General features: G+C 37.2%; 1 protein-coding gene across 4 annotated transcripts in view; it reads right to left on the reverse strand.

Moving 5' to 3' along the window:
• Positions 1 to 13,446, reverse strand: part of Arhgap6 (Rho GTPase activating protein 6) — a 514,638-nt gene that overhangs the window by 42,904 nt on the left and 458,288 nt on the right. For all 4 annotated transcript variants that reach the window (XM_057760293.1, XM_057760294.1, XM_057760296.1 and 1 more), the window contains exons 6-8: positions 6,856 to 6,911; positions 3,896 to 4,046; positions 2,740 to 2,888 (exon numbers count right to left, since the gene is read on the reverse strand). In XM_057760293.1, the coding sequence (XP_057616276.1) occupies positions 2,740 to 2,888; positions 3,896 to 4,046; positions 6,856 to 6,911 (356 nt within the window). The remainder of the gene's footprint in view (positions 1 to 2,739; positions 2,889 to 3,895; positions 4,047 to 6,855; positions 6,912 to 13,446) is intronic.

Below are 13,446 nucleotides of genomic sequence, written 5' to 3' on the forward strand. Positions count from 1 at the left end.
TCTTTCTTTCTTTCTTTCTTTCTTTCTTTCGTCCATTCATTCTTTCTTTTTTCTATCTATCTATCTATCTATCTATCTATCTATCTATCATCTATCTATCTATCTATCTATCTATCTATCTATCTATCTATCTATCTATCTATCTATCATCTCCTTCTCTCTCTGTATGTGAAATTAATCTACACCATAGATTATATAATCTTTTTCTCTGTGCTCCCAAAGTTCATATCTTAGCAGGATAGAGATTCTACCTGAAGACACTTTCAGTACTCTATGAACATGGCCCAAATTCCTGCCACCCCCTCAGTACTCTCTGCTCTGTAGCCTTAAGTCAAACATGGCTGCTTGCTTATAATCACTTCTAACATGTACAAGGAAGTGATGCTGTCGTCCCATTTTCCCTACTGTTTTAACTGACTAATTTAGACTGGCTGTAGTATGAAGGACAGCTGCATATTCTCTAGTTGCAGAATCCATGTGATAACTAACCAGTATGGTGATACATATGCATTGATGAAAAGGACCCTTCTGCAAGAGCTTTTTACTGTTTCTTACAGGGTTACTCTACTAATGACTTTACAAATCTACAGTGACGAGAGGGTATACGGTGCCTCTCTAGAGTTGTAAACTCTACAAACTTGCCAGTTATATTGTCATAAGTAGAAGTTCCCTGGGGGACATGGCTAAGTTACCTAAGCACTGCCTTTCAGTTTTATTCCATGAAAAGTGGGCACAATAACATTTGCCTTGCCTATTCAAAGGATTAGGTACTATGGCACAAAACCAACACATGATAGAGAGAGTCATAAATGGTAGCTAGGATCCTGGCAGGCTAAGATAAATCTGCATTTTCATCTAGGAATATTGTCTTCTTTGGAGCATGAGTAATGAGGCTTGTTGAGCTTTGAACTGAAGACTTGGTGCCTGGAAATTTTTCCCCAAAGGTAATATGGTAGCAAGTTGGACTGGACTTTTTGCTTTCCTCAGTGCCTTCTTAATCACCCAAGACTCAACTTTCTCCTTCTCAAACAGTACTTAGCAAACACCAGAGAGGCAATTGGCATACCTTTCAATCAGGGCTCTGTTTTCACACAGCCACAAGGCTCTACAGCTTCCATTATCTCTGTAGTCCATAAAGGCTGACACCCAGACGGATAATGTGACTATGCAACAATTATGAGAATTATAGTATACCAGTGGAAGAGCTGAAGTAAGGTGTCAGTACCATATGATGAAACCTGAATCGGGGGAAGGGGGGTTAACTAATTATAACTCCTACAGAGAAAAATGGCTACCTTGGGAAAGTTCAAGTTCCATTCTCACACTCCTGGTGGGAAGGAGGAAGAGAAATGCAGAATTGCTTTTCTGAACTACTTAAAAAGGAATTACATATGTCCATGCCCTGTGGGAACTAAATCTGACAAGCACAGAAGTCCATCGTATAGCTGAGCTCTGCTTAATAATTTAAATAGCAGCATATGTGGTTAAGTAAGATTGGAACACCTCTGGCTCCCTTTCGTTGATTCAAAGTACATACTAACCTATTAATGGCTCTGAGGCCTCTTGGGAAAACCAACATCAGAGAGAAGTATGGCTGTGTGAGATCAAAGAAAATGGGGTCCCTTGTGAGAGTGAATATTTAATAGGGTACCAGCTAGCAGGCTATGTCTTTTGACCAATGATGAAACTGTTAAATATTTGAAAGAATGTGTATGACTGAAGAGAACCATAGCTCCAAATCTCATGTGGGAGGAAGGATAATACTAGCCCTGAATTGGGACCAGTTTCAACTAGAATATACCTAAACAGTCTATAGAACTTTAGCAAATGTGCCTTTAACAGTTGATCTTCAGTTTCAGTAGCATTACAATATAGCAGCAAAGACCAAAACTTCCAGTCTCCTCCATACTCGACTTAAAAGCAGCAAATTCAGCAAATGCCTGTTTTGAAGAAGTGATATAAGGAGTGAAAGGAACTCTCTACACTGAAGCCAATGAGATAAGAGGAGCTGTGATATTTGCTTTCCAAGTCAGCACAAGAGATTTGGCCAGTTACAACAATGGCATCCTTCGCTCACTCTGCACTCTATTTTTACACCTTTTCAAACTCTGCTGTAGCCAACTGTCTTATCTTCCCCTCCCACATGGAAGTTTAGTCTTGAGCAAACCGTCTTTTTGGAAAATAGGAGTTTCATTTTGAGGTGTCACTGAAAATATCAAGAAGATCAACAGTTTTCATGTTTTCAGAAACCGAGCCTCCAGAGATACAACTATTACATAAACATCTACGTCAGAGAACTTGTGATTGGATTTATAATGACCAGGAAAACAAATCTCTCAGCATGTCAGTGATGTGTAATCTACATTAGCTGGAGGTGGGAAGACCCATTCTAAATGTGGGTGATGTCATCCCCTGGCCTGGGGTCACCACTGAATGAAAAGGAAAAAGTAAGCTGGCTGTCAGCAGTTCTTTCTCCCCTCTGTCTCACTATAGACACAATGTGACCACTTAGTGCTTGTTCCTGGCACCACGACTTGTTTCTCATGACAAACAAACTCCTCCTTCCTTAAGAGGCTTTCGTCAGGTATATCGATGATGTCATGAGATGAACAACTAATGCAGATGGCGAGGCGTTACGATTTCCAGCTAAACGTGTGATCACATTGATAGTTTGTGCTTTACCAGTTAGAACAACAGACAAACAATAGAAAAGAAGTCACTCTACTTATGGCAGCATACCTCTTGTCCATCTTTGTTGACACTGTCATCGGCGTGGCTGGCCACAATGGAGAGGAACTGTAGGAGGCGGTGGAGGGTGTCGCAGTTGCAGGGAGGTAGAAGGTAAATGAGGAGTTGCAAGGTGCCCAGTTGTTCCTCTGGCTCCAACACTACACAAGGCAGAGAGAGGTACTCTGAGTAAGACTGGCGGAGCTGACACTGTTTGGGCACCGAGGTTGGGTTTCTTCTCCACTACTTTAAGAAAGAAGTTACCCAAGCCATCTCTACTTTGTGACTTCTACCATTTTCCCACAACTTCAGCAGCTTAGCCACAAAAATCTATGAAACGCCTAGAGAACAGTTGGACTGCAAGAGAAATCATAGGAAAGATAACCCATTTCCCTTATTTCCATCAGCCTCCATTCTCTTATTTATTACTCTGACTTAATGGGTTTTAGTGCACACTGGTAAATATCCACTAACAGTGGCTGAGAATTGGTGAATGGTATGAAATCTTTTATAATGTGTTTAAGGGCCTTTCTTCTTGAACAATATACAAGGTATGGATTTTTTTTTTTTTTGGCAATACCCAAGGCATGTGACACACACACTGTCTTCTTTCTTAGCCACAATCCCAATGGAATTGGTGCTTTGTAGGAAGAAATGTGTGCAGACTGATACATCTCTGACATTTCCTTCTTTCCTCTTCCCTGACCTTTTCTGGGGTCTGTGCACAGTCAGACACAGCTCCTTTGAAAGCACTGGTACTGGGCTATGCCATTTGGCTTCCACTGAAAATACTGTTGCCCACTTTCTTATTCTGGGTTTTTTGGTTCCCTCCTTCCTGATACCAGAAGCCAGGATTAAGTTTTAGGCACAGACTCAATGCAAGTTCTTGCCAGTACTTCAAAGCATCAACTTATAGCACTTTCTACTTTCCTGGGGTCATTTGAAAACATCTGAAATTCTTGGCTTTTCCCATTTATTTTAGCCCAGCTTTCTACTTGCTAGTTTCCCCCAGGGTATATCTCAGAAAATCCCCCAAATAGCCCATTCATTAGAGACCAATAAAGGCAAAAGCAGTTATCGGGAAACACATGCACAAGATTTTCATGAGTGAGCTGGACATCCTGCTATTCCAGGGATGCTTTCCCGCAAGTCTGGCTTTATTACGTACAGAGAGTGTTGATGAATGCTGTGTAGAGCTCCCTGGTGAGAAGGGGGTCAGGCATGTCCCTAAGGAACTCCTTCAACAAGGCTGCCACATCGTGAACACTGTGCTCCTCTTCCAGACAGACATCAATCCCACGGTCAAATTCCTCACGCAGCTGGAAAATCAACGGTTCAAGTATCAGTTACATAAGATTCAGAGGGTTAATTTGACAAGAAGTTTCATATAGTCAACGATACCTTAGAATCATCTAACCTCAGTGTTTACTGATCTCCCCCCAAAATGTTTTTGATGGACAACATCTGGTATTAAGTCTGCACAGATCACAAGAAGGGAAAAAAGGAAACAATATGTCACTTTGAACTACAGACTGTCCACATACTAGTTATGAATGCATATATGTGTATATATTTTTAATGTGTTATTACAAAAATAGTTGTTGATTTGTTGTTAATGATGTATGTAGAGGGACTAGATAACAAGAATCAGGAAGTTGGGAGTAAGGGTTAAGGGTTAGAAGAGAATTTAGGTCAAGTGTAAATATGAGAGAACCAAATATATCACATTGAAATTTTGATAGTTGACTAGAATACCAACAAAAAAATCAATATCATTTGACAAATCACAAAACTAGAAATATAGATGAGATATGTATGTTCAAGGCTTAAAAGATGATACATTGAAATGGAAGTTATCTTTAATTTGTCAAAGTAGCCTTGTGAGCAATTACCAGAAATATTCTCTGACTTAATAATTATACAAAGCTGATTAAGATGGATAGCAGAAAGAAAACATGATATCAAGATGGTAGAGATATTATGTCTTACTTTTGTCTTTGACAGGTTGATGTCCCCTATGCATTGTTCTTTGTTGTATAAATTATTATGCAAGTCCATAGATAGACAGTATAATAAACTTCTGTAAGACTTCTTTAGTTCATTCATTCATTTAATTATCCATTCATTCAACAAAGACTTATCACATTATGCTGGGTCTCAGACCCTATTATAGGTCCTCAAAGTATGCAAGTACACCAGTAAATAAAGAAGCAAAGTCTATAAGCCAGCATCATCCCTTAGAAGTAGAGCTACAATGTAGATAAGTAGGTAACATCAAAAAGGACAGTTTTTTATTTGATAAATATTCATATTTCCCCTCCTTTCTCTGTGGGTACAGAATACATGTGAACATGTGTGTGCAGGTACACACATGTAGAGGCCAGGGAATAATATTGGGTTTTTTCCTTTATTACTGGACTTTTTATGCCCCTGAGGTTAAGATCACTCACTGAACTGAACCTAGAGTTTCCATTTGTTGGTTAGGCTGGAGGCCATCAAACTTCAGGGATTTTTCTATCTCTGCTTGCTTTCCTTCACCCCTAGTACTGACTTCATAGGTATGTCATCATGCCAGACTTTTTATGTGGGTGCTGGGGACCGGAATTCATGCTTACACATCAAGAGCCATTGTCCCAGTCCTAGCTCTTACTTTCTAAAGAAAAAGTGCAGGGTATGTAAAAGTTACATAAAAACATAAAATAGTGAGTGAGTTAAAGCATATTTCATACTCAAATCTAGTTCTAAGTTACCACTAATTACATCTTATTGAGTGAGTAATCCTTAAGTAAATCCCTATGCAAAGATATCTCCCTTTCTTATGGATCCCAAAAATGTCAAGGGATAATTGCTGGAACTCATCATCTGTCCACTTGATGAAAATACCAATCACTGTTCTCAATTGCTCACTGATTTCAGACAATTTTCCATCAGCATTTACAAGACAGCCAAAATGAGGAGTTCACACGTGGCACTACTGCAATCAAGCTAGTTCAGACACACCATGATTCTTTCCTGAGCACACGCAGATGACTTAAAACACATATGCAAAAAGACACACACACACAGAGAGACAGACAGAGAGAGGTGGACCATTAAAGGAGCTTGTTTAATCACAAGATAATGAATTAAATTTCTGAATTTCTATAAGCCTGAAAAGAAAGCGGAGAAGGGGACTACAGCTGGAGGGCCGAGTCAATAAGACATTATTAATAAAGATATCCCTTAATTTTATATAGGTGTGAAGCCTAGAAGATAGCTTACATTTTACAAGTGTCATGGTGAAATGTTAAATGCTGTTCACTCATTTTATGTGATTATTGAGAATACAAATAAACCAATCAGGAAAAAAAAAACAACTTTGATTTTTTTTTTATTTTAACAATGAAAAACATACATGGTAGGGTATTTACTTCAACATATAAATAAATAATTCTTTAACTTCAACTAAAATTTTTACCTGGATTAACTTCTAGATTGTAGAGTTTCTTATTTCCCTCTGTTTCAATCAATAGGAGAAAAATGACATTGCAACCTTCTTTTGCTAACAAATGGGTTCTGTTTGTTAAAGGATGGTTTGCCTTTTATGAAGCCACCACAACCTATCTGATCAAAGGAAACTACCTCAGCAATCTATTATCAAATTTCTGCCAGAAGCATGTAGTGCAAGGTTGGTACACACACACACCCCCCAAAAAAATCAAGAATTATAGTTGATCATGAAAAATGAATCAGGAACCAGTGGTTCCATAGGATCTTATAAAGCATTTATTTCTGTAAAAGTAAATAAATGTAGCACCAGATTAGATGAGAGTGTTATGGCATTTTACTAGTACATTTGCATAAAACTGGCCTCTTCCACTTTTCCAACGTCAGTGATATCTTTATCAAATAGTTTCTTTCAGTGGAGCATAGAATGGACATGTCCAGATCCATTCTTTCAGTCTTTTCACCCCAACTCCACTTTTCTAACCTTTTGAGTTCTTTTTCATTTCCTGGGATTTAATTATACTATAATCGGATGGTTGGGAAAATATAGTCAAAGAAAATTTACATAAACTTGAAATTTCCCCCTAGTAATTCAGTGAAATGTCAAGGGAAACAGACAATATAACCTTCGTTTTCACTTACTTGTCTTACTCTCTTTTTTGAACTTCCAACTCGAAATATCCCCACTGTCTGGAGGCCTGTAAATAAGCAAACAAAATCAGCATGCTGTTTTTTTTAATGCTTGAGACTCTGAGTGAAATCATTGTAGAAACAGTGCAGAATGCTTGTACTGAGCATGCAGAACAGCAGTGACTTCACAGTGTTCAGTGGCTCTTCCATATACTATACCATTCACCTTCCTCAGGTACGTAATTGACCCTTTCAACTTCACAATTATTTGACATTAAATGTTTGGGGATGAGATATTTTTTCCTGGTGTGACTATTGATATTATAGGTCAGAGAGATTGTTTTTATAGGCTTGGCCGTATAATTCTACACCTATGACACGATTCTAAGATGATCAAAAATGTTAACAAAGGCATGTATGCAGAGGAGGTCAGAGTAGGACCATTTATAACAGAAAAAGTTGTTTGTTTGGAGCTAACTGGGGTCCATGCACATGACAGACTACTTGGTATCCTTTTTAAATGATATTTATAAAACATTTTTATAAACATGAAAATTCTGTGGCCTACCATCCATTTAGAGCAGTGACATTCTCTTCATATATGCATGCATGTATGTATATATGTATATATATATGTGTGTGTATGTAGTATTATTTCAAATAAGTGATATATGTATTTTTTAGGGAGTTTTAAATGCTAAGTAGAAATAAACAGAAATTTAAAGTGATTGTTTCTTTTTTGACACAGGGTTTCACTGTATAGCCTTGGCTGTCCTGGAACTCACTCTGTAAACCTGGTTGGCCTCAAATTCACAGAGATCTGCCTACTGCTGCCTCCCAAGTGCTGGGATTAAAGGTGTGCACCACTACTACTCAGCTGTGATTGTTTCTTATCCAGTGTTTAATTATTCTTATATATATATATATATATATATATATATATGTTTTCCTTAAGAAGTATATTTTCTTTATGATCAGAAAAATAAAAATATCTATTTCAAATTTGATAAAGAGCAAAAGTTTCTATGCAAATCATGTTTAAAAATTATTTAGAATATTGAAAAAGTTATAATATATTATTTCTTGTTGGGAAGTTGAAGTTGAAGAAATGGCTCAGTTGTTAAAAGCACTTGCTGTTCTTCCACAGGACCCTGGTTTGTATCCAAGCACCCACTTGGCAGCTTGCAAATCCTTGAACTTCACTTTTAGGAAAATCAACAGCCTCTTCTGGTCTATGAAGATAGCTTCATGCATGTAGTGCACAAGGATAACCTTAGACCCACACACAGGCATAAAATTAAAAAAAAATAAGTCTTTGAAAAATTGGTCTTTAACAGTGGTTACCCGTCCACTGGGGTGTGGCCTCTTATACTACATAAGCTGATATAGAACATGTGTCTGCTCTCTTTTTCTGGCAGTGGGATTCGGTTTCTGATCTCCATTCAAACAGAGGATTCTGACTTGTGAGTCTACCCCTAAATAAATACTATCTATTTCTCAATTCTGAGCTAGTGTGGGATTTCTTTTAATTATCCTTCTTCATTTGGCACCCATGTGGATTCAGACTCGAGACTACTGGGTGGATAGCCTAAAGACCTAGCCAGTCCATGGCCCAGGCAGTCAGTCTCCCAACCCTGCCCACTTTGCTTGCTTTTACTTAAGCATTTTTTGTAGAATCCCTGCCACAGTGAAGTTTACTGCGTGTGGCAACTGGAAATTTCCCAAGCACAAGCATGACTGCTATATTCCCTGGGTCTATTCCTTGCCGCATGGTGACTTCTGCAGCTTTCGGTTTCTGCTCCTTACCCATGAGTTCTGATTTTCTTGCTCCGTGTATGAAATTGATTTAATTGTTTTTAATTTGTCAAACAAAGCATATTTCTCAGTATTTAACCAGTACCAAGACAGAAAACTAAAGAGGCTTGGAAACTAAAGCAGCCCAGGACCATTCCTGTCACCACCAGTTGCATTGCTTCTAGTTGCAACTCTGCAAACATGACATCTGCTGGACAATAAAGATTACAGTTTACCATATCACATAACAGGTAATTAATAAATCAATATGGCAGACTTCATCACTATTGCAACTTTTAGTAAATTTTGCTAATACTATGGATTGTATTATGTGAGGCTTATATAGTTATGGTGATATTTCAATTTATTGGGTATTGGGACTCAGTTTTCTTCTCCATATTCTATCATTAAGAAAGAATATGGCACTTTTAGGAATGATACAATCTTTACAGACTAATAATGAACAGCTAGTTGACAGGATTAATACCATCAAAAATTAAAAGTTGCCTGAAAAAAATAATACTATTTAAAAGGATAACATTAATTTGATAGACAAAATTGAATCCATATCTAAGGATAATAAGAAGTTATCTGAAAGAATTCATAATGTTGAATTTGACAATCAAAATTTGTCAAAAAGTTATGATAAGTTAGCAGATAGACTATCTCTCCAGGATGGCAATCTGCATGCTATTCATGTAATGTCCAAGGATGAGATGTTATCTTTAAAGGAGAAACTTCAGACCTTGGAATTGTATGTGCAGAATGGAATCAGAGGCTGTGCCTCAATGAAATCACTAGAAATATATACAGGCCAGGAGATTCAGGCGTTACAAAAGACAATAATAAAAGGATTTGAAATAATTGAGGAAATTATTGGAGCTGATGAACAGTAAAAGAAGGCACAAAGACAGGATTCAACATCACCAGTAGCTGTCAAAGATGACTTACCCAGGGTTTTAGCTTGCTACCCTGTAATCTACTCTGACAAAGCATCAACTTCTAAAGGCCCCAAAGAAGGTAGATAGATACCTATAGGAATGAATGATCTAAAAGAAATTAAGCAAGCTATTGTAACTTATGGCTTGCATTCTGCATTTATAAAGGAGATGATGAAGTCATGATCTTCTAGCATTAAAGCAATGCCACATGACTGGATTCAGTTAGTTTCAGGAGACCTGGATGATGGACCTCAATTAATGTTTAAAATTTATTTCAGAGAAGAGGCAAAAATTTTGGAACAACAGGGAAAAGCAGAAGGCCTTGAGACTTCCCAATATCAAATTCTTGGTAAAGGCCCTCATGCTGACCCACAGGTTCAAGCTTTTTCACAATGAACAAATCTTGTCCTTATGCCACAAATGTTTGGGACAGGATTCAAGAACTAGGAAAAATAATTGAATCATATACCAGGGTTAAACAGGGCCATAGAGAACCCTTTATTGACTTTTAACAAAGATTAACTAAGGCTGTACAAATAGGAGTAACAGACCCAGATGCTAGACAAGTACTTATTGAATCTCTGGCTTTTGAAAATGCCAACTTAGAATGCAAAAAGATACTTGGCCTTTAATGATTAGATCAACACCTATGGGTGAATGGATCCTGCATACAATGAACATTGAGACATTTGACTATAATACTGAATCTTGGTTAGGAGAAGCAATTTCCAAAGAAATGAGAAGACATTAAAATGCCAAATATTTTAATTGTGGTATAATAGGACATCTGAGAAGGGATGTAGACAAGGAATTCATAGGAATAATATTATAACTTTTTCAATATTCTAAATAATTTTTAAACTTGATTTGTAAAGGAACTTTTGCTCTTTATCAAATTTGAAATAGATATTCATTTAAAAAAAAACCATAGATGCTGATAAAGACTTGAATAGTCCCAGAGAATTAACAGCTGAAGTGGAAAAGGAATTGACAATTGTTGAGGAGAAATTACAGGAGGCACATGTGGATAGGGTGAATCTAAATCTTAATTGCATTCTAGTCATATTGCATTCCAGAATTTCTCCTACAGGAATTTTAATGCAGAGGGACGATATTATCTTAGAATGGATCTTTTTACCACATAAACAAAGTAAAAAATTAAAAAGTTATGGGGAAAAAGTCTCTGAATTAATTATAAAAGGTAAATTGAGACTTCATCAATCAGCAGAGATTATAGTGCCTTTCACTACTGATGAAATAAAAAAGTTATGGGAAGACAATGAACCATGGCAAAGATCTTGTGCTAATTTTTTTTTGAGAAATTAAAAGCAATTATCCTAAAAGTGATAGACTTAATCTTATAAAGAGAACTTCTTGGATTCTTCCCTGAATTGTATGTGATGCTTGAATAACTTGAGCCCATTCCTTTTATACTGATGCAAATGACCAAGGAAGGCAGGATACAAATCAGAAGAATTAAGTAAGGTGGAACAAAGCCCTTATAATTCTGTCCAGAATGCAGAATTATATGATATTCTCATGGTGCTAAGGGATTTTAAAGAACCTCTTAATATAGTTACTGGTTCACAATATGCAGAAAGAGCTATTTTACATATTGAAACCACTAAATTTATACCAGATGATACAGAATTGACTTCATTGTTTATCTATGTGTAAGACATAATCAGGAATAGGTTTTCTCTTATATACACAACACACATCCAATCCCACATGTGTCTGCCAGGTCCTCTAGCACAAGGCAATGCAGAAATTGATCAATTATTTATTGGAAGCATGTTGCAGGCCTCAGAATTTCATAAAAACCATCATGTCAATAGCAAAAATGGTGTAGGAGGTTCTTCTGTTCATGTCTTGCTTTAACTGGTTAATGAATAAAGAAACTGCTTTGAGCCTGATAGGGCAGAACTTAGGTAGGTGGAGAAGACATAACTGAATGCTTGGAAGAAGAGCAGAGTGAGACATGCCATGGATCTCCTGTCTGAGACAGATGCTGGTTAGAATCTTGTGGGTAAGTCACAGTCATGTGGCAATGCACAGATTAATAGAAATGGGTTAAATTAAGATATAAGAGTTAGCCAATAAGAAGTTAGAGCTAATGACCAAGCAGTGTTTTAATGAATACAGTTTCTGTGTGGTTATTTGGGGGGCTAAGCTAGCCAGACGGCAGGGATAAACAAGGGGCCCCACTTCTTGCAACACAAAGGTTTAAGGAAAAAAATTTTCTATTACAAGGAAACATGCTAAGGAGATTATAAAGAGATGCTCTACTTGCTCTTTCTATAACCAAACACCGCTACCTCCAGGGACTAACCCAAAGGGCACTCAAAGGAATGAAATCTGGCAGATGGATGTGTTCCACTTTGCTAAATTTGGAAAATTAAAATATGTACACCACACCATTGACACATATTCAGGTTTTCAGTGGGCAACTGCTTTAAGCTCAGAAAAGGCTGATTCAGTAATCATACATTTATTAGAAGTTATGGTCATCATGGGTATACCTGCACAAATAAAGGCAAATAATGGTTCAGTCTCTAGGAAAATGAAACGTTTTTTTGCTTATTATAATATTAAGCATGTTACAGATATACCATACAATCCTACAGGTCAAGCAGTCATAGAAAGATCAAATCGAACTATAAAGGATATGTTAAACAAACAGAAAGGGATGGAAAATGCCTCCAGAAATAGATTACATAATGCTTTATTAACCTTGAATTTTCTTAATGCTAATGAGAAAGAGACAACAGCAGCAGAGAGATATTGGGTAATAGAAAAGTATTCTGAATTAAATCAACCAGTTTATTTCAAGGGTGCTGACCTCACAATGGAAGCCAGGAGATGTGCTGCCTTGGGGAAGGGGTTTTGCTCTTGTTTCCACAGGAAAAGAAAAACCATGGATACCATCAAAATTAATAGAGATCTAGTTTCAAAAGGAGAAACCTCTTGAAAAAGAGAAATGACAGCTCATCCACAATGGTGAAAACCATAAAGATGGTAAGGGAAGCTCATGAGGGTTGGGGCAGGGTTCTGTTCTTGTCTTTGCAGGAAAATACTCATCTTCAAAAGTTCAAGAAACCCTGGATGTTTGGATGCTGACAGAAGGAAAGTTTACTAGCCACTAAGGATCATCGAGAAAAAGGAATCTGATTTATGAGATCAGGTAACTGATACACATACATTTAAACATATGGAAAAGCAAAAAACAAACAAACAAACAAAAAACAGGATAGCCAAAACAATCCTGTATAATAAAAGAACTTCTTGAGGCATCACAATCCCTGACTTCAAACTCTACTACAGAGCTACAGAACTGGAAACAGCCTGGTATTGGCATAAGAACAGACAGGAAATTCAATGAAACCGAATAGAAGACCCGGATATCAATCCACATATCTTCAAACACCTGATCTTTGATAAAGAAGAAAAAAAATCAAATGAAAAAAAAATAAAGCATATTTGAAAAGTGGTACTGGTATAACTGGATATCAACATGCAGAAGAGTGAAAATAGACCATATCTATCACCATGCACAAAACTCAAGTCCAGATGGATGAAAGACCTCAACATAAAGCCAGCCACACTGAACCTTATAGAAGAAAAAGTGGGAAGTACACTTGAATGCATTGGCACAGGGAACCACTTCCTAAATATAATCCTAGCAGCACAGACACTGATAGAAACAATTAATAAATGGGACCTCCTGAAACTGAAAAGCTTCTGTAAAGCAAAGGACATGGTCAACAAGACAAAACGACAGCCTACAGAATGGGAAAAGATTTTCACTAACCCCACATCAGACAAAGGGGTGATCTCCAAAATATACAAACAACTCAAGAAATTGGAC

The sequence above is a fragment of the Chionomys nivalis genome, chromosome X (genome assembly GCF_950005125.1).
Source record: "Chionomys nivalis chromosome X, mChiNiv1.1, whole genome shotgun sequence".
In the NCBI taxonomy this organism is placed as follows: Eukaryota; Metazoa; Chordata; class Mammalia; order Rodentia; family Cricetidae; genus Chionomys; species Chionomys nivalis.